Source organism: Larus michahellis, chromosome 1, assembly GCF_964199755.1.
Source record: "Larus michahellis chromosome 1, bLarMic1.1, whole genome shotgun sequence".
NCBI classification, from domain to species: domain Eukaryota; kingdom Metazoa; phylum Chordata; class Aves; order Charadriiformes; family Laridae; genus Larus; species Larus michahellis.
The window spans coordinates 67,942,619-67,964,487 of NC_133896.1; the positions used below are offsets into that span (position 1 = coordinate 67,942,619).

At 45.2% G+C, this 21,869-nt stretch overlaps 1 protein-coding gene across 1 annotated transcript in view; it reads right to left on the reverse strand.

Annotated features, from left to right (window-relative positions):
- CACNA2D4 (calcium voltage-gated channel auxiliary subunit alpha2delta 4) overlaps nt 1-21,869 on the reverse strand; it is a 132,408-nt gene that overhangs the window by 91,092 nt on the left and 19,447 nt on the right. Inside the window, exons 7-16 of the mRNA XM_074584261.1 lie at nt 21,769-21,829; nt 21,032-21,182; nt 19,004-19,078; nt 17,683-17,772; nt 9,459-9,572; nt 8,279-8,357; nt 6,531-6,664; nt 4,891-4,908; nt 3,556-3,633; nt 2,145-2,225 (exon numbers count right to left, since the gene is read on the reverse strand). Coding sequence (XP_074440362.1) covers nt 2,145-2,225; nt 3,556-3,633; nt 4,891-4,908; nt 6,531-6,664; nt 8,279-8,357; nt 9,459-9,572; nt 17,683-17,772; nt 19,004-19,078; nt 21,032-21,182; nt 21,769-21,829 — 881 coding nt within the window. The remainder of the gene's footprint in view (nt 1-2,144; nt 2,226-3,555; nt 3,634-4,890; nt 4,909-6,530; nt 6,665-8,278; nt 8,358-9,458; nt 9,573-17,682; nt 17,773-19,003; nt 19,079-21,031; nt 21,183-21,768; nt 21,830-21,869) is intronic.

Consider the following 21,869-nt stretch of genomic DNA (forward strand, 5'->3'; position numbering starts at 1 on the left):
TCCACAGCAGGCACAGCAGTGCTGCACTGAAATGGGCAGCGATGGGGAATGTTGTAAACAGTAGAGAAACAGCGGTGACAGGTCTGTATGCCCATCACTACACACGCACAGCAGTGAATGAACAAGTGAGTATGAATCTCACAGATGGCTTCCCTGGAAACCCGGTCGGTCTTCAGAGGAGCTCTGCATTATGTTTCAGTGTTGGCAAGACCAGACCCAGGCTAGGCCAACTGTACAAGCCTGTACTCTTATAATGCTTTTTAAGGAATAGCATAATCTAACAAGAGCAGGCACTGGCTTGACCTGATCTGCAAGAGATTTCCGAGAGAGCAATTACTCAGATCAAGCCCATATATAATACAAATTCCAGCTAAACCCTGAGTTGCTAAAAACCTGCTGATAGTCCGTGCTTGCCAAAACAAGAGGTGTCTCAAGGAAAACACGAATAGCTAAGGTTTCTATCTTCAAAAAACGTGTCGCAACTTTATATTCCTATAGAGACAATCCTGGAGGGGCAACAATAGTAGGGAAGTGAGGAGGTAAGTCATTTACAATCCCTCTATGCCTTTTTGGAGGGAATGAATTCTGTATTTCACACATTCCAGATCAAAACTTTGGACTCTCTCTATGTGAAACAGTTACGCAAAGCACACTGAGCTCAGCTCAGCTTGGCAAGAGTGAAACCAAGATATAGGATCAGGACTGCAGCAAACTTCTTTGTTGGCCTATTAAAGCTGAAATTTCTCAGCCCAGTAAGTGCGATCATAAATTTATGAGCTCTCAAGGGCTGTAACTCTGGATCTGGTCCTTTATAACCCACATGCCAGGGGATTCAAGTTGAGGATCCTAGGTTTCCAAACTGGTCTGGAAGAGTTTGAAGAGCTTCTGGGGAGTCATGTCCTGCTTCTGATGCAAAGAAATCCTTCAAATAATTTTTCCCTCGTTCCCTGGCACTGCTTGGAGGAAAGAACAGTGTTCCTCCTCAGCCTAGAAGAAAGATTATTGTGACACATGACCTTTGAGTGACATGGAGGGAGGAAGATGAAAAGGTATTAGTCTTATAGAGAAAATAAATGTGTATAAAAATTGAAGCTCCTAGACAAGGTTCCTCCAGACCCAAACCAGTTAGCTTTTGCATGCTGAGTGCATGCACCCCAACACTCATAGTTCCTCGGTTGCCTGAACGATCATTTCCTACAGCTGCATGTGAATGGTCTACCCTGCATCCACATCTGGAAGCCCCAGACAAATTCATAGCTTCTGACAGCGCTTTCAGTCCTGTGAGTCTTCAGCAATCAGATTTTGCGAGCAGCCTAACTGGTAGTAGTTGTCTGATAATTATTTAAAAGAAACTGAAAACTTGAAATGATGGCTCAAGTTGATTTCATGGTGATCCTCAGATGTGCTTGCTGTCTCCTGGCGTGCAGACTGATTGAACAAAAGGTCACTGCGCAGAATTTAGGGCAGAAACCAAACTAAACAGTGCATCTCTGGGGGGGTTTCCTACGGGTGAACATATTTTTTTAGATGTATGGAACATAGAGTTACTGGGAAATTGTTGAACTAACAATTCTGGAGAGCAAATACTCTATCCAGGTACAGCACAAGTGAGTGAGAGCCAACTTCCTGTACACCGTCCTGCCAAGAAATCTTCACGCTGATCTGGAGAAGGGAACCTCTAGGCATGGCAGAAAAGTTGGCTCTCCGGAGTCCATTCAAGTCCTCAGTTTTTCTGCTAAGAACATTGACAGTGAAACTTGTTTCTTTTTTGCCAGCTGGCATGGCAGCTTTTGTCCACTGGAAACTGGATGTAAAACTTTAATTCTTCTGAGATAGGCTGTCAGATCTGTATCATCTCTGAGGGATCTAGGCTGGTGACCGTCAAAATGCAAAGGCTCCACGACCAGTTGCCAATCTGCTGGATCATCCAGTCCTTCTGTTTCTGAAGCAGCCTAAGAGAGCTTCCAGTAGTGAATGATTTCCCGAGTACTACATAGAAACCACACATCACCACATCCAGCATTTCTTGCTTTATGCTCATAGTTCTTCCTACGGGCAGAGGAATGATTTTTCAGTCATGCCCATGGAAGAATTACTAGTGACTTCGCTGTGCAAAATAACAAACCGCATTATCTCAGTCTTACCTTATACCGTGGAGCAAGTTTTAATAATTCCCTCAGTGGTACATCAGAGCCCACCACACCCAGGAGAATGCCATGAGATCGCTTAGAAAAAAAAAAAGGAGAATCCATTTTCAGAAGCAAAACCTGGTTAGTTTTCTACCTGAGTACACATTATTGTCTTTCTACTCATTTCTCACATGTCCTTTCTAGGCTTGTGTGAATATGTTCATTTAAAATAAACTAACGTATCTCAAAAGTCTAAAGAGGTTGCTCCCATGTTTATGGAGAGGAGTGTTTCTACCTAATACTAGACATCATTTTTTACTACGATTCAGAAGTAACATAAGATAACTGAAAACAAGTTTTGAGGACAAAAGCCTTCATTCAATGTGTGTAAGAATAAAGACAAGGCAATCGTGCAAAACAACATGGATCGGTTGATAACTTGAGTCAACTAAACCAAATACCAAATACAAAATTGTTAACCTAGGAAAAAAGGAATCCAGGAAATCCCCATGAAATTGGGAACTAGTTGGTTTAATAAGCGTCTGGGGAGCATGATGGAAAAATGACACCCAGGTTCCCACTGCAGCGCTGTGTAATACAAGTTAAGGTCAGCCTTAGGTGGAGAAAGCAGACAAGTGTTTGTAGGACATAAATGAAGAGTTTCATCCCTTGTACAGCAATGGTAAGGTGCCATCTACCATTTTAAAAGGATGCTGAGAAACTAGAAATGGTACGGAAAAGAGTGTCTAAAGGGCTTCAAAACCCAGAGGAAATATCCTTATCAAAGACACCGAAATTGTTCAACCTTTTTATCATATCAAAAGATAGACAGGTTTGGCTTTATTGCAGTGTAGTAGATGCTTCCCAGGAAAAGATACCAAAGGGTACAGGCTTTTAATCTAGAAGAGAAAGCCATTATGACAGGAAGGTGAAGCCAGAGAAATTAAAAGTGTAATTTAGACACCAGTTTTCAATGGAGAGTGAGAAACCACAATGGAGAGCTCAGGGCTAGATGCCATTCTTCAATGACACTTTTGCCAAACACAGGTTATTTGGCTCATGAAGGACCACCTCTATGAAATGTAAAGGTCTACGATAAAATGGACAGACTAGACAAGGTAGTGATCTCTTCCAGCCTGAAACTTTATGGCTCTGTGAATTAGGCTCAGTTTGAAAATGAAAGTGATAAAACAGGGAGAAGTCTCATATTTAAAAGGTATTTTGAAGAAATAGCATTCAGAGGAAATGACAGACTATCATTTTGTCAGATAAATTAACAGGCTCCCATCACTACCAGAGGTCTACCGCAGTCCCTAATGGCTGGCTCTTCTTTCGGAGACCCACTGGCTTTAAAACCCCACAAAGGTTCATTGCATCCTTTCACCTCTGCTGGCTGGAAGGAGACCGAAGCCCACGTTTCACTCACCGTCTCGTTCTTTTTGCTGAAGACCGGCATAGCCACTGTTGTCATGAGCAACAGACTTTGAGCCTGAGATGCAAAGAGCTGCCACAGAACAACAAGCCGTGTGTTAGCAAATGCAATACCACAGATAAGCCGGACGAAAGGCACTGGAATTCCCAAGGACCCCAGATGTTGATTACAATTAGCCACCTCTTTGCCTCCCACACCCCTCTAAAAACAGATGGCAGCATTTTTCAATACTCTGTATCCAAGAGGATCGTGGGATGGATGCTTGCTCGTGTGGGGTGATGAGGATGGGATGAAAGCCAGTGAAATGTGTTGAAGCAAGAGAAATGAAAGAGCTGTTTTAATGAAGAGACAGGAACCTGTAGAAGTGGTGGCACAATTTATACCCACCACGCATTGGGAGCGTAGACAAGAGCAATTATGAAACAAGTGTAAAAACCACCGACACAAGGAGCACAGAATAGAGAAAAGCAACACAAATATGAGCAAAATTACAAACAAGATATCATCTCTAATGCAAACACATGAATACCACGAATGAGAAACACCACAGACAAATATTTAAAAGGCACAAATACACACCGAGCCTGCTTATATATACTTGTTGCTCAAGCATCTAAGCTTAGGAAAAACAGAGACAAAATCATAATCCAAGCAGATACAACATGGTGAGCTATCTCTACAGGGGATACAGGACATGCACATGTAATGAGGTAACAGATGCTCTCAGTACTGCAGAAGGCAGATGCTCTAAAAACACACAGGAAAGGAGGTAAAACAGGCAAGACACATGCAAAGGAGTCTCCCAAACATGCCTAGCTATCAAAAGGACACCTAATCCCTCGATGCCAGTAACATCCCCTTTCCATCTCTCAATTGGTTGAGGCAAGAAATGAGCTCCTGTCTCCATTGCTGTACATGCTAGGAGCCATAAAGGAGCCAGTCAATACTCTATGCAGTTGCTTAATAGAGATTTGAGCCTGGTGTCTTGAGAGTTACTGATCTGGATGATTCTGTGTGGAAACTTCCCATCCACAGCAACGCTCACACCAACACACAGCAAGTAAACTTCTCTGGCACTTACTAGACATATGGAAAAAGAGATCGGGTGAACTAAGCTACAGCACAACACAGACACCCCTACCTACTCTGAACCAACAGCACAGCTCCCCAGTACATCCAGCATTTCCTCTCCTCTTCTCTTCTTGCCAGTACTACAGCCCCCACCCCCCCTCCAGATGTACAGGCCAGCTGTGGCTGTGAGCACTGTCACCGACACACCAACTGGTACGAGGGACACAGCACGCTCACAAAGCACAGGGGTGCAGTTACCTCCTCAGACTGTGGCAGCTAGTGAGAGACATGGATGAACAGACAAATGAATACATGAATGGAGGAATGAATCAAAGATGGGAGAGGTTGGGGCGGAGGAAGTGAATGGCAAGCCAAGCCAAGAGGTTAAGAGAAGAGGTTCAGCAAAAAAAGTGCAGCAAACAAGGCCCTGTGGCCACCTTGGGAAGTGTGACACCATACAGCAGTGCCAGAGGTGGCAAGCCTGCTATTTGAATAAACTTGTTAGATAGCTAGTAGCATTTCCGGAGGTTTTGCTTAGCACACTCAAGTACCATGTCCCCAGCTCTCACTTGGCACAGCTCCAGCAGCAGAAGACATCCCCACGTTACCACCACGGTTGCGTCCTCAATGGTCAGCCACTGCACAGAGGTGAGGGATAGTCTTTTCCCGTGACAGCATAGCACCTATGCACCATGATGGTGCAAGCCTGGCTAATTTGGAGATATTTCTTGGGATTCGTGTGGCCTCAGTATGGTTTCTCACCGTGGATCTTAAACCCAAAAACTATGAATTCTTCCCAGGGCTGTGTCAGACACCATAAAGCTACCACTGGCCAGACTGGGGCTAATAACTTCAGTCCCACAATGGGATTGCATATGGAAATATTCTTAATGTTCCTAGAGGATTTTCTTCCCCCTCAGGTTTGTTTCTGGAAGAGGGAGAGCTAACTAGGAGTGAGATTCAACTGTCCCACTTATGCAGACTCTTCTCTGGGGTGAAGAGTCCAGTGTAGGAAAAAACTTTATCTCCTTGAAAGCACAGAGACCCCCAAAAGAAGAACTGTAACTTTCACTTTCTACAACGTAGAAAGGCAAGGAAATTAAGATTGAGGAACCTCATCTATTTAGGGAAGTGCAGAGGAAGGCTCCTTCAGTGGTGGTTTACTCCTTTGTCCTTCCCTTCACTCCTTTGAATTTCAAAGCTGCCTTGGCAACACAACACCTGCACCTGCTCGTGGTCCAAATGTCTTAAGTCTTCCTGCAGGACAGGCCTGAGACGAAGCAAGGGGTGTTTGGAGTCCTGACTGTCTGGTCCTTTGCGATACACCCTCTTCCTGCAGGGCTAAGCACAGGGCCACTGTGGTGATGTTTGGTCTTGATAGCCCAAGGCACGAAAGAGTGAGCCTGCTTCCCAAACTGAGATCCGTATCTTTGAGTGGCAAGCAATATGCAGTTAGCTGCTGGGCTGGGGAGATAAATCTCTGTGACCTGTATCCTGAGCTGTAAATAATCTTTCCTGTGAGTAATCCTTTAGAAGGTAACCTGCTTTTACAGAAGCACTACTTAAGTCATGCTGTGCCTGTGTGATTAGTCCTGGGCTCCTGGGTCACTGCAGATTCAGACCTGAGTCTGCATACACATCTCAACTCCAGAAGTGAGCAGAAAAGAAACTGTCTGTCTCAGCAAAGCCAGAGGCCGGTAATTTCTATCAATCAACCAACTCCTGGTTTTAAATACATTTCAGGACTTTATTTAGATGCTGATATACAAAAGATATTTAGATGGGAAGCTGGGATAAGTTATATGCCTAACGTACTAGCTGGGCATCCAGCACCTTTACCAGTTTGACCCATAGGCCCTGCAGTTTGCTGACGAAAGACTTGTGCTGTAGGTTCTTACCGCACTGTCCATGTAGGCTTCAGTCCAAATAATGTCGTGGTCGTGGTTGATGACCATGGGACGGCTGAGCACATGCAGGTACTCCATCACGTTCTCCTGGACGTCCGCCAGCGTGGAGATCTGAGTGTAGTAGCCTTCATGGAGAAACAGAGGTGTGAGTCACTCTTCTAACTCATCGTCCATATCTTTAAACGAGTGTCTGTGCAAAGCTAGAGAACTGGATGTCAAAGACTGTATCCAAGTTACCTATTTCCAGAGCTTTCTCCCCATGGATGGACCCATAACAGTCTAACACTACAACAAGGAGTACAGGGGAAGAGTATCTTCAAGTTATCGAAAGGTCCTCTAAACTAGCTGCTTAACCAGTTAGAAATGCTAACATAGTGTAATGTCACAAGGACTCTTGTCCTGCTTCTCACCAGATGGGTGTGGTTGGTTGTACTTGGTATAACACAGAGTATGTCAGATAGATGGAAAACTTTTATCACTAGGAAAACACTGCCATGTGAAAGGGCTTATGGTCTGATAAGCTCTGTGATGTGGCAACAGATTTAATGTGCTTGGAAACAAGGACTACAAGAGCTATACAATGTGTCAAAACAGAAGAACCAACATCAGTGAGCCTTCTGCAGAGCTCAAGTCTGGTAAGTGAGAATTCAAGTGCAAAGAGCCTATTTTTGTTCTCCGTTTGGTTATTCAGGAGAATCCATTCTCACATTTGATGGCGAACTAACAGCACCATGAATTCCCTGTGGCTAATCTTATGGCTGAACATACAACCTGAAATCCAGGTTTTTGTTTAATCTAACAAAAAGTTAAAACGCTACGTGTGATTCACGGTGCTAATAGGAGAATGAGCCTTGAACATCCCCAGCTCAGGCCAGCAATTCTTGTCTGCCAATTCCTTTCAGTAGCAAGTGCACCAATGCATTTCATAGTCTGCTGGAGCCGCTGCTCAAACGGGAAAAGAGTGCATATACCTCACTAGTCAGCCCCCAACTTCAGTCTTCCCTTCTTTTCCCTTTTTAAGCAGGATAGTGATGTAGCAAGCATTGTTGACTGCCTCCATATGTGCTGAGGCCAAGTCATGCTCAAACAGGGAAGGTTTTTTTTTCCCCCTCTTCGTTTACGCTTGTGGTCTCTGATAGGGCTAACCTAACTTTTTAAGCGCATAGAGGTGACTCACCTGCTCTGAATGGATTTTCCCATTCATGCCATTTCATGCCAGTTACAGAGAATATTGGTTTTAAGGTGGGATTAACAAGCTATTCTGGTACCTCAGTGAAACCACTGGCACACAAAGAATTTGGCCAGGATATAGGGGTTAACCTGTAAACCTTGGGAAAAATGCTGTAAAAATCCTTAAAGAAGTTCACTTTACATCTCGGCCAAAAGATATCAGACTTTCTGACAGGGTTTTAGACGGATTGTCAAAAGCCAGCAACTGGGACAAAATAAGCACAGGGGCTTAGGTAGACTAGAGCCAGCATGGATCGCGGTCATAGTGTCCCTTGGCACCGTGACAGGAAAAATGTGGTGCCTCAGCACGGGCGACTTGTGTTAGTTGGACACAGACACACTTCACGTGGACTAGCAGGGCCTGCTTTTTCCTTTGGTTGTCTTCCAACCAAGGGCCCACAGGGCCCCGGCTGTAGTGGGGAAGCCTTAGAGGGGTCCAGGAACCGGTGGCTGCAGCCCATGTGTGGCGTGTGTGTGATGGGAGTTGGGGAGCCATTCCCACACAGCACCTTTATTGTTGCAGGCGATCCATTTCACGTTGGGGGCAAAAGTGACTTCCCGTCCGATGAGGTAAGTGAAAACCCGGACCTGGGAACAAGAACGCAAAGGTAGAAGAATTAGTCTGTGATGTGCTACCAAATCCAAATGGCCGAGGTCTGGCATCCTGCTGTACGCTGGTGCGAACGCCTGTTTGTGCCGGAAAGCAATAGCTCTGCCTTCACACAGAGACAGGAGCCTCTTGCTCCATTTGTTTTGCATTTTGTGGGCTGGAACTTCATTTCCAATTACAATAAGCTCAGAAAGCCAAGTAGCACCCGGGATCATCTGAATAACAAGGCAGAAGTGCAAATTCTATTTGATTTTATGATCGCAGCTCTGCCAGGCACTCAGCAACCACATGCGGAGTGGTTTATAGCTCACAGGAATCCTTTACCCAGGGGAACTGCTGGCCCCATGAATCATTTAAAGAAAGCTTCGCCATTTCTCCTGTGTTTGACCAACAACAAAAGAGCCAATCCTGAAATAAACTGCTCTAACAGCCCCGTGCTCCGGCCTCTCAGTAGGCTGCTTCTCTCCCTTTGCGCATCGCTGCTAGCTGGGATGAGGTAAACAAATAAATCAGGAGGGTTTAGGATGAGCCGTAGTCTATTCCACTTTCACGGTCTGTTCTTGCTAGTACAAGCCTGTAATCACAGACCTCAAAGGACACAGGGCTGGAAGGCACCTAAAGAGGTTGTCTGGGCCATTCCTCTGCCCACCGTAAGAACTGGAAATAGCCAAACCTTTTCCCAAACAGGATCAACGATAAACAGTCCTGGATGGGACTAAAATTATTTACATAAGTATTTTCTTTTTTTTTAATTTTAGATTACTCAGCTCAGTCTTTCTCATCTTATCAGGAGAATGTTTTGATTGCCCACACTTTTGGAAAATGAGGCGTGTGAATAAAAATAATAAATCAATCTGCACTGACCTACAGATATCCATATGTGATCCTACCACCTCTAAAATCACCGCAGCAGGCTGTTGCCCGGCTGCTTTTTTTTGTGTTTACAGCAGGATGCACGCAGGTATTGGAGGATGTGAATGCTCCGCTCTGCCCGTGGTCCTGGCTCACGCTCTTCTATTCCCACCATAGCAGGATAGCACCTTTCCTCACCCTTTCTCGTTATCGCTTCCCAGACAAACCTTCCGATCTGGCCAGTTGTATTTTTCGAACACAGCTTCATAATCCTCCACTGCTCCGTCTGTGATCAGCATGATGGCTTGGTTACACAAGCCTCCTTGACCGGCGTCTCTGAACTACAAACAGAGAGGAAGAGCATCAGTTATCTCAGCACAGGCCGTTTCTGTGTAATTGCAGTGTATTTAATTCATGATGGGCCAGATCCCGACTTCCTCTCGCAAACCTCACACCGTGCTCAGAAAGAGCTCTGCTTAAATAAGGACTCTGTGTGTATGTTGCACATATATATATTTTTATTTATACAGCTCTTCTTAGCACATGCGGACACAGGAGGCTTTACAGAAATAAAATAATAAGGAGAAAATAAATGCTGTGGAGGAAGGGTGCGATTGCCTGCTGCCTCACATCTTGCACAGTCGCGTTCGTTTATGCAAAACAACTACAGACTGACCATAAACACTGCAATTCTGATTTGACAGCAATAGCTGTCACTTTTTATGGAAGAAAAAGTGAGAGGAGGGGGAAATCAGACTCATTATTTCAGGGTAAATCCATCAGTCTGCCAAAAAAATAGCAGAGGAAGGCAGGAGCACATGAAAGAAAAGAAGGCTACTGCCATCAGAGCTGAAATAGGTTATGAATGTGGCATATAGAAGGGCCATACACTGTAATGACAGATGACCTGTGCATAAGTTATATTTTTAAGGTAGACTGGAAGTCTGCTGGGATTGGGGTACAAAGGTTGATGTGCTCCCAAGGACACACGGAGAGGTGTTGAACAGGGGTGCTCTTGCAAGGCAGACCCTGCCTGTTCAGCCAGGAAGACCAACCTTCCAGTGCTGCTTTTATCCAATGCTCCTTCATCCAAAGCCATTTGCCTCTCATGCCCTCAGGTACTGGCTCTAGAAAACCCAAGTGCCTTACGCAGCACCAACACAGGTGTTGAACTATCAGTCACCGGAGGAGGTGGCAGAGGACACCAAGGAAAAAAAAAAAGCAGCTACTTTGCTGCGGCTCCTAGCTCAGTGTCAGTGTGCTCTTCTTGCACAGCATCTCACCGCTTCTATGTTCTGAGCAAGGAAAACACTAATCAGCCAAGAAGGATACAGAAACTGATGCGGAGTAAAGAAATATGGAAAGAGGAAGATATGACGGCTCTGCACAAGAGATGGATGAGAGGTAACGGTGTGAGATGGAGAGCGTATGGGAGACTAATTGAAGGGTGACTAAGGTTATATCAAACACAGCAGCAATTTTAAACCAGAGAGGCTAGTTATAAATGAGGAAAAAGGTATCTAAGTGGCAAGACTAGTCGCATAAAAGGAAAGCAAGTGCTGGGTGGGAGAACAAGAGCACAGGCTGCGAACTGGGACTTTTTAGACACTTTAAGGTTCAATTCACAAGTCCCTTCTGGTTTGGCAGTGCTATGTTAGGACAGAAGGCAAATCTCTTTACCAACAGGGATGGCACTGTGGTTCCTTTGCAGATTAACGTAATGACCATCGATACCTGGAAGCTAACTCCAAGTCCAGATTTTCCCAGATATTTTACCACTCCTACAATTAGCTCTGTGATTGTCCCTTATTATGAAATTACCAGGTTCAGAGCTAATAGAACCACAGTATCTCCTTCCACAACCATTTATGTTATCAGTCCTGCCACCTTCAACATTATTTTGATATCACTGAAGAACCCGTTACTCCAGTAAGCATGGATCCAACAGCTTCTGAATGACCATCCCATTACTTGCATCGCTGACCAGTATCAGTAGAGATGATCATAAGAGAGAAGGGGGGTGTAATAGGGTCGTTTCTAACTAGCTGTTCTTAGGCAAAACACCCATGTGAATTACTGAATCAGGATGAGGTGGTTGGGCGTGCTCCTCCTCTTTCATATAGCCAGAGCAGCATGTTCAGAGGAGAGGTAAACTGCACCTCTGCTGTTGTGGTCATGCAACCCAGCAGTGGGGATCTCCTATGTCTTTCTCTACAGAGTCCCCAGGGTCTGACGTTTCCAGTGGTCCAAAAGCTTCTACACTTTGTATCATAGAAACAAAACCCCATCAGCGCCAGCTACAGGGTAACTGAAACTCCAGGAGGGATCAGAGTAGATGTGCCCCTTGCTCACAGCAAGGAGACTCGGGGCAAAGGCTGAGGTTGCACAACAGGAACAAACAAAGGATGCTCTTAAGTTCAAATGAAAAGGGAAAAGCAGTTGACAGCCACGTGGGATTCTGCTGCAGACCATCAGGTAGGAAAAAGACAAGGAGTCTCAAGTGAGCTATTCCTAGGACAGAAGTCAGCTGCGTGGAGATTAGCAGAGAGAACGGTTAGTGCGGATGTCCATTAGGGAGGCATAGGGTTACGATGGTGCAGGAGATGCTGTCAGAATGAGATTCTGATCACAGATATGTGAACCTTACAGTTACAAAAGCAGCTTATTCCAGACTGTTGCAATCGACAACATGTTTTGTTTAGACAATTATTAAATTAACACTTAATTAAGGTCACCCACCATTTCATCAAACTACTTAAGACATCTTTTCATGTAGCTTACTTCAGACCTCATAATACTGAGATACTGAGAAATTAGATGTTGTATCAGAACTAGCAATCTCCTAATTACAGGAGTAGATGATATTTTCAACAGGGAAAATGAGATCATCAGTGTCATAGAAATAGAGATTAAAGAGACAGATTTAGAAAACAAATGAACAAGAGGTAATCCCTGATTTTTAGGTCCTTTTGTGGCTGGCTGCAGCTGTAGCAAATGATCTGACAGCATTTCGCATCAAGCTCTGAGCATAATTCCCTGCTCTGACTGAAGTCCCAGGAGCGTGAAAGAAAGGGAGATGAGGAACAAGATGTCCACAGAACAGATGTCTGAAGAGCTGGGGGGACTAGAGCTGTGGTCGGTGAACGAGGCACAGAGCTATGTATTCTCCTCTATAACTGTGGTCACGTTGCCAGGAGAAACAGGCATGATCTAATTAATTCAGGGTCAGAGTCTCTCGTACTCCCTTGTTTGCTCATTGCCATTTACTTTGCAGTTACAGCCTGGCACGGGGTTACTAATGAAGCAGTAGGAACATCAGCATAGCTCAGGGGGGCGCAGGCACGCGTGCTGATTATAGACACATCTGGCCAGATGACTGAGCAGCCCCTCTCCGTCTGCTCCTGTCCATTCTTATGGAGACCGGCCTCCAGAAGTAAGTACTGAAAATTCAAACTTGGTGGAAAGTGTCCCACGGGGAGAAAAATCAGCAGTAGAGAAGGAAAAAAAAAAAACAGTGAAGGCGGCATTAAGCAAAATGGCATAAACTGGTAAACAGGAAATCCTGAGCTTTGCATATCCTGAAAAATACGCTGCAGAATCCAGGTCCATAAAAAGGGGAGTGGAATCAAGAAAGATTTAGAAATGTTTAGATAAGAAGCAAGAAAGGGAGTAAAAAGAGTATGTTGCCAGATGATAAAAAACAGAGGGAAATGGTCAGGCAGAGATACTTTATAGCCTCCATACTTCATCATCAAAAGGACAATATTGTAATGGCTGGGTACATGCTGAAGCGATAAGAAACAAAGAAAAAGAATGAATGAATTACAGGCAGGGTCACAAAGTGGTAGGGTTAAAGAAAAAGTTAATTGAAAGCATTTGAATAATCTGTGCGCAGCAGGAAGGGAGAGAATGACAGAAGGTGTTGCTGAACTACTTGCCTCATGGGCTGAGACCTGACTGGGACTGTATGAGATCCCAAAGGATGAAGGGGGAATCAACAGAAAATATGTTTTACAAGAAGGGAAGAAACTAGATGGGTAGATTGTCCTTAAACTTCTAGCCTGCTGCTAGAAAAATTTGTAACACAGTCCTCAGAGCGCACAAAGTGAGCGCTTCCCCACGCAGATGGGGCATAAGCCACAAACTCCTTTGATTACTCACAGACAGGTGTATTCTTTGTATGACACTAGTTTGCTTAAATTACTCAGAATTTTATGTCCCCCTGAAATCCAGTTTGTTACCAGTTTCACCTTTCCCCCCCCCCCCCCCCCATATAGCCATTTTAGCGTGACCTACTCATAATTAACATCAAAATTTGTGTAATTTCTGAGTTCGGTAGCGAGTCAAGGCACCGTTAAAACAGCTTGGTGTCAAGAGGAGACATCATTCCAAGGTGGCCTCCAAGGAGAGCAGAACCTGAGGTTTCGTTTCCTCCACAGAGTCAGAAAAATATCAGCTTTCAAAGTGTGTACTTACTCTGAGCAGATCCTGAGAAAGGAGGACCCATAAGAATCACAGATTTTGAACTACCTAATCCTAAGAGTGTCATATATAATAAATAGGATTAGGGGAGTGTGTTTACATATGTATGTATATACACACACACGTATGGCATGCCTATAAAAATATATAAGTATCTTTACAATTTGGTTTACATTGGCAAGACTAGGAGGCTGAATACTGGCTGGAAAGGAATACCGCAGAGGCAGATCAGCTGGATAGGAATTAACAATGTGACAGCGTCTGAAGGAAGGTGACTGTTGTCTTACATTGTGTTAAGAGGACCATGGTGTGTAAAACAAGGAAGGTAATTATTCTGCTCTGCTTAGCACTTGATAGCTCTCAGCTGCAGCTCTTACATGCTGTTGGGAGGATGGTGTTTCAGGGAAGGCAGGCAGCCTGCAAGCAGCCGAGAGCAGAGAAGAAGCAGCCAGAACAAAGGGATATAAATCCTACAGGAAAAGGGCGAGAAGACAAGATGTGCCAAGCTTGTTGAAACGAAGAAGAGAAAGTAGCAGCGAGATAGGCTAAAACTTGATAAACAAGGGAAGAGCTCAAAAGGTAACACTTGATGCCTGAGGATTTTGAAGCACTTTATAAACATATGCTTAACACCATGGTTTCCCTGGGACGTATATTTTATTGAAACCACTCGGTGTGTGGCTAAATTGAAATAGAGAGTTTAAGTGGTTTATTGAGCGTGGCAGAGAAGGGGCAGGGGAGGCTCTGGCTAACTGTTCTCCTGATACCGTTCCGCAAATTGCGTCACAGATTAAAATATGCCCCATATACCCCAGAACATAAATGGAGGAAAACAAAGACAGTGAGAGATCATGCTCTTCTTCAACCCCTCTCTGCTACTCCTACCTCATTGAGTAGGTCTCTACTGGGCTATTAATTCTACAAGCAACTGGACTGAGGAAAATTACCAGGGAAATTTTGCAGTCACTTTCATTACAGATATTATTACTGGTTGTCTATTGTAATCAGCAAAGCCTGTTTCATCAGTGCGATGTAGCAATTCTCATTCTCTTGCGTATGCTCCTGTGAACAATAACAGGACAGTCGGTGAGGAACAGCTACAATTACAAGCTGAGAATGTGAATTTTGTCTGACAGGAAGGGGGTGGCCAATACCACCAAAGTTCCCCCTTCTCCTGCCTGCATGACTGCCGCAGCACAGATTTGTGTCAGGGCACACTCATGGAAACCCTTTTCCTCCCCTACTACTGATATAGATCTAAGAAGCTCTAAGAGAAGCTTTCAGAGAGTCCTTAAAGCATACGAGCACTTGCAGGTGGTACCCTTTTGCCTTAAGCTGTGGTACTTGCAGAGCCTGGGGTCCTCCAGCTGGTGATATCAAGGCACTATCTAGATGAGCCCTTACCAAGGGAAGCTACAGCATGGGGAAAGCTATTGCAGGACAACAGGCATGTTTCTACGCTTGCATGCCTATGTATGCACAGCCGTGTGTGCACTGAGACGTAATCTCTGTCTCTTCTGAATGTCACCAGGCAGACAGAAATCCTGGGATGAAGCTGCAAAGCGACTGGCAGGAGGTCCTGCACCTGCAGCCGTCCCATAGCTGGCTGTGAACAAGGCTCCCAGCTGACAGCTTCAGCAACCTTGGATTGAGGTCCCAGTTTGCTAAAGAGGAGGCAATCGTGGCCCATGCTACAATGAGTGACCTCCCCTCTGTCATGCTGAGAGAAAGCTGCAACCGGTGTTACTGTGAAAGGAAAGCTGGGTGAAAGAGATATATCTCCCTGTTTCACACCTTTCTTTTCTTTGACAACAAATTAAACCATTTCTGAGCTCTGTTTTCATGGACAGCAGTTTCCAACATGCGGAGAAGCGTGACTTGAGCAGTCACCAAGAGCACAGTCACTGAGAGCAAAGCCACCTTTCCTCATCTGCAGATGCTCGAAGGAAAGATGCTCAAATGCCTGAGTCAATTGTCCTCTCCCCAGATCTTAGGTGATAACAGAAGGCATGAGGGAAGCAGCACTTCACCTTGGAACTGAATTACACCAGAAGGTTTTATCACCAGTGGACACCGTACTGTCTAGAAGCAATCTCAGAGCTGTTTTGAGCTCATTAGCTAAGGGAGAATCAACAAGAGTCAAGATAAGTGGTGACTACTAAACCACTGACTGCATTTTTGATGCCAAATAGAGAGGAAAAATATTTTCTCTATCATCTGCCAAAGAGTTTCTTCCCTATTACTGCAGTGGAGTTATGTTAATCCACTGGGTGGCATGGATATCACTCTCTCTCTGGCGGTATTTTTGGTCCAACTATATCAGTGGAGGACAGTTTTTTTTCCCGTCTCAGCTGTTCCACCACGTACCTTCTATTTCCCATGGGCGCACCTGGCTTAAAGTAATGCAGGGTTTTATAAAGGTCCAGGCTCCTGGACGCCTGAGTATTGCCTAGTTTAGTGGGTGAGCCATGCCTGCCAGAAAGGAATTTTGAGGTCTCATTAGTGGAACCAGATCAGTTTTGGTGTCTGTGCCTGGCATGACCAGCTGCTATTTCAGCTGGGACAAGCAATCTTCATTCAGGGTTCTCCATTACTCTCCACTGAGGCCTTCAAAGCTGTGCTGGTTGAGAGAGTCTTCAGTTGTACTGCATTGGGCTGCTTTAATCTGTTGTCTCTGTACATGACCAATGCTACATTAGATATTAAGAAATCATGTTTCCCCTGGTGGAAAAATTGTTTGAATATTTTGATTTATATAACACAGGCCTATATAGGCTCTGGATCTTTGGTTTTAAAGATAAAATTAAGTTTGTCATAAAGTGCAAAAATACACGTAGATAAATCTAGCAGGCATCTAGTCCATGTAATTTTTCTAGGTTTATATCATTACTGCTTCCCTGGTCATCTCAGTAACTACCTTCTTCCAGAGATGATGAACCACTACTACCAGGAGTGCTGCCAGCCTATTAATGAAATGCTTGGGCTATACCACACTCTTCTCAGGTTGCCGTTAGAGTCATCATGCTTCTGTTACCACTGACAAGTCAGCTCAGCTACCACCACCCCTGGGTCCAACTCTGATCATGCTTGCAGTGGCATAAATTAGGAACAGCACTACCATAGCCAACAAACTTAAACTTTCTGTTTGCAAAATAAGTAAGAGTGCAGAATTTTTCCCAGGTGTCAATACCTCTAGCACACTACCTTTAACATCAATGCCGTCATTATGGCCACTAGCATTGTACCGTGTACATATTTTTGTCAGCATCAAAGGCATTGGCATCTTTAGGCCGAGACCACTATAAACAGTGCCATAAGGAGGTGGGGGTGTTTGGCTGGTCCTTGGTCCTTTTGTTAACATTCCTTAAGAAACAGAGTTAAGTTGTATGTTTACCTCCAGGCTACTGAGGTCCCAATTGTTCAATGTCAATGAATCATTTATAATTCTTATCGCAGGACATGACCAGACTGACTGATTAATTCTCCTCTACCTGTGATTTCTTCCCCAAGCACTGAGCCTCTGCAAAGTGACATTGAAATACATCTGAAGCCTGAGAATAATCTTTCATGTCTTCATCTACTTACGAGGGCTCACTAATAACATTATTTATGACCAGAATTGTTGCCCTCAGCTGATCAGTTATATTTTATTGCCACCATTGCAACCAAGTTGCCTGGGCAATGCCTGCTTGTGGGGCTCATTAAGGAAACACTCATAGAGGCCACAACCTCGCCAGATCCTGATCCCTCCTGGGCGGGCATCATCAGCCCCAGGGCATCATGCACAAACTGACACCTCCCCGAAGCCGGGTCACTCCTGCACACTGCTTGTCACAAATTTGGGGACCATGAGATCAGCTCATTCCGCAGCACCATGAGGGATGTGCTAACTCATTAGATGTAGAGGGGAAAGTAGAGGTGGGCAGGGACACGTGTGCCCTATGCAAGCATCAGCACTGACTCTCTTACCTCCCTCAGGATTTTAAAGGACTCTGTCAAGGCCTTGTTCACAGTCCCCACTCCTTTTGCCTGCAGTTCGTCCACCAGCTGCTTGAAGTGCTGGCAAGAAGAGAAGCAGAAAGGCAGCAATGAGTTGCAGGCACGGTGATCCTTTTGACTGGGGGAGGAAAGGGTAACCTGGAAAAGTCTGTGCCGTTGGACTCCTGGATCCTTCATTACTGCTAGCAGGGCAGTGCTGCACCACGATGGATGGAGGTGGGAAAGTCAAGGAAAGTCAAGTGGCCCTTCCATTGGCAGCACCATCATGTCACGCCCATGCATCTGCAGCAGGACTGCATTTCTCAGCGTGTGGGCTGTGAACCATTGTTGGTCCATGGAACATCATGCAAGGGACAAAATTATTAGGAATTTGACTTTACCTTATCTACCCCTTTAAGGAAAAAAACCCAACACGTTCCTGTGCATGCAAGAGCAACAGGACTGGAGAAAAAGAAAACCAGTAAACAAGCTTTCAAATTTTAACAGGCATTGATAAGGTTGTAAATGAAACCCTCAGGAAGTGCTCTCTGTAGGACAGACAGTGACCAAACGGCTAGGGATTCCTTTGGGAAACATTGCAGGACGCACATCACCCTCTGGAGTCATTCTCTGTGACCCAGGGCTAAACTGGGAAAGAAACTGGAGAGAATGCTGCTTGTTGAAGACATGGAGGGATGTGCTACCTCTGTGTTGTTAATACAGAGAGAAAAAGGAAGAAAAATGCAGTGAGAGCAGCTAAAGATACCAGTCAGGCCACAGGGTGGTGGAAGAGCCGGATGCAGGCTGAGCCCCTGGGGGCTGCTGAGCCCTCCTGGATCAGAGCAGCAAAACCCCTCCTCGGGGAAACCTTGCTGGCAGTCCACTCTGGCAAAGGATCAGGCCAGGCTGAGAACACATTCACTGGGAAAGGGCCAATTTTTCTCCTTTCTAAGGGCTGACAATGGGTGGTTTCAACAATAGAGAACCTTTGCCATCTGCATGCTGGTTTTCTGTAGCAGTCTGGGCCGGGGCTGCTTGTGCTGCAGGAGCAGTGGTACCCAGGCTGCTGTGATACAGGGAAACTGGTTGCTGCTGTTTAGCTAGCCAGCTGACCTGATGTTACAGCAACTTTGTGTAAGCAAAGGTGAACCACGGAGCCAGCACACGCCACTGCTGCTTGTCTCTGAAACACAAATCCACACGCTTCTGGGAGGTGGCTGTTTCTTGTCCCTGGAGTTTCGTGTCACAGCATCTTAACCCCATGTACTTGAGATAACTACCTGAGTAACATCAATAGGAGCCTGGTACTCACCTCTCTGTTATCTCTGTCTGCTTGGACCAGGATACCCTTAAAACAGGGTTCGATAAAATGAACATAATCATTGTACTGCAAAGAGAAAATGAAAAGAAAGGGGTTGTAATGAGAAAATTCACGAAATGGGTTCATGTCATAGATGGATGTTCAGAAAACTGTATGGAGCACGATGCCATTTTATACATATATCCCTTCAGAGTTGTAGTGATCATGGCAAATTATAATTTTGATAAATCTTGTATTTAAATAATGCGTTAATTATAGTGTTTTGCTGAGTTCTATCTGGGCATAGCTACACATACAAAGTTACTTTTTTTTTTTTCCCTGCTCACACTCCAGAGATTTTCTCCACACTCTCATTAGCTTATGCCTCTCTCCTTGCTTTTAGCACTATTTGCACATCTTTTTGACTTCTGGAGACTTTGAGAGTCCCCAGTCACCAGCTGAACCTTCCAAGTGGTTTTGTAGTTTAATGTCTGATGCCTCTGGTGCTGAACAAAAACATATCAAGTTATCACACATTCGCCAAACTGTGATAATTAGTGGGGTGTATGCTTCTAGCCTGCTACATATGTGAGCTAAAACATGCCAGTGTAAACCTTTTCTTGCAAGGTTCAGAAGAGCATAATTCATAAGAGCATGGCTAAGACGCTACTGATGCTCAACTGATCAATAGGAGCTTAGGTCAGGATATAACATGTCTGAGCCGATAGCTTCTTGGTGTGAGTAAAGGGATGTATATTATGTGCTTTCTGGGATTGTTTTTGAAGATGATATTTCAAACTCCTTAATGACTTCCCTCCATTTTTCTGCCAACACTGTTCATTCTTCCGTCTATCCAGCCTTATAAGGTCAGAGCTGTCACCACTCTACTTTCTAACTATCTTACACAACAAGAAGCTGTCAATAAAAAGTAGAATTTATATCTCAGTGACCGTGCCCTGGCAAACTTTTATAGAAAGGATCCTAGGGAAAGAGATGGCGCTTGAATTAGCTTTGAAAATTAGGAGGCGAGCAGCCATTTGCTTTTAAACTGGCACGAAGCCCCTCAGTCTTGGCATGGATCATGGAAAAAATTTGCTTTCTGTGTTCAGTGGTGCTGGTTCTCTGCGGGTAATAACTGGCCCATCCTCATCCTGGATGGGGCTTAAAAAGGGAGAGAGTAACACCGAGGCAACCTGACTAAACTCCATGCAGGTCTGTGCACATTGACTCTGAACTGGATTGCAGCCTTGCAGGAAGCCGGTGCACAAAAAAGCATATGGTGGTCATTTTCTAGCCTGGAAACATTATAGAATCATAGAATGTGTTGGGTTGGAAGGGACTTTAAAGGTCATCCAGTCCAACCCCCCTGCAGTAAGCAGGGACAGCTTTAACGAGATCAGGTTGCTCAGAGCCTCATCAAGCCTGGCCTTGAATGCGTTCAGGGATGGGGCATCCACCACCTCTCTGGGCAACCTGTGCCAGCGCCTCACCACCCTCATTGTAAAGAACTTCTTCCTAATGTCTAATCTAAACCTACCCTGCTCTAGTTCAAAACCATTGCCCCTCGTCCTATCGCTACGTGCCCTTGCAAACAGCCCCTCCCCAGCTTTCTTGTAGGCCCCCTTCAGGTACTGGAAGACTGCTATAAGGTCTTACCAGAGCCTTCTCTTCTCCAGGCTGAACCACCACAGCTCTCTCAGCCTCAGTAGTATCCTGAGGATTATACTGCTACTGGAGTCAAAATAACAGTATTATGCTATACTAGGTGAATTTGTTAGCTCAGGTCCCTGTTAGCTCAGGTGTTTCTCTAAACTGTGTTATCTGTTACAGTCACATCCATAGGTAAAGCAAAAAGATGCAGCCAACGTCCTCCACAGAGGGGGGTGAGACGACTTAGCAGCCACCCTGCTGACTATACAAAGGTGACTTCCCAGGGGTAATTGGTTTTAATCTGCCATCCAACGTAAGTACTAAGTGGGACTGAAGGGTTGGTATCAGGACAAGGATGACAACTCAGCACTGGAAATATGACATACTTACTGCAATGATGTTGACAAAGTCATTTTCTCCCAGAGTATCTAAAATGGTGATGATGGTGTGTTTGGCAATGGTCATCCGCAGGCCCTTCATGCTCCCACTGACATCCACAATGATGACAATGTCCTTGGGAGAGGTGGCTGCTTGGATGTACCTTTAAAAGAAGAATACAAGGAAGCAGGATGAGTGTACAGGGAGGAGGAACGCTGGGCATGCTGCTATAACATGATGCCAGCTGCAGCATGACATGCCCCACCAGCACAGCTATCTATCAGGGTCAGGCTGGGCATCCGATGGGTCACTTCTTACCAACCTGCCTCTCCTGCTGGCCCCAGCATCTCACTTCCCGCATTGGCAAGTGCTGGGCCTGCTGCAGGTGTATGTCCAGATTCAGCAGAGTGACAATTGCTAAAGCCTTCTTTAGCCATGCTGAGTGGACCAAGTGCCCTGCATTTCTGAAGTCTGAACAGCCCTGTCCTTCTGGTCAAGAATTATAAGGAAGCATACACGTGCCACATGGAAGTCACCACCAGTGTAAGATGCCATATGGAAAGCTGGCGCTGGCAGGTGGTAGGGCAGGCTTCCTAACCTGGTATTGCCTTCATTTTTGTACCCCTCATCTCTCTCAGGAGCAGCACAGGGCAGCCACTGCTTATCAGCAGCTCATCAAGGTGTCACCTTGGGAAAGAGGGAGAGGAAGACAGGGAGGTGCTTTGGCCAAGTCACTCCAAAACAATTACCAGCCGCGATTCCTGCAGTCAAAGGAGATGACTCCATTCTCGTCTGGTAACCACTTTATTCCTGAAGGGAGCAGCAAAAGGAACAGTCAACACACACAGAC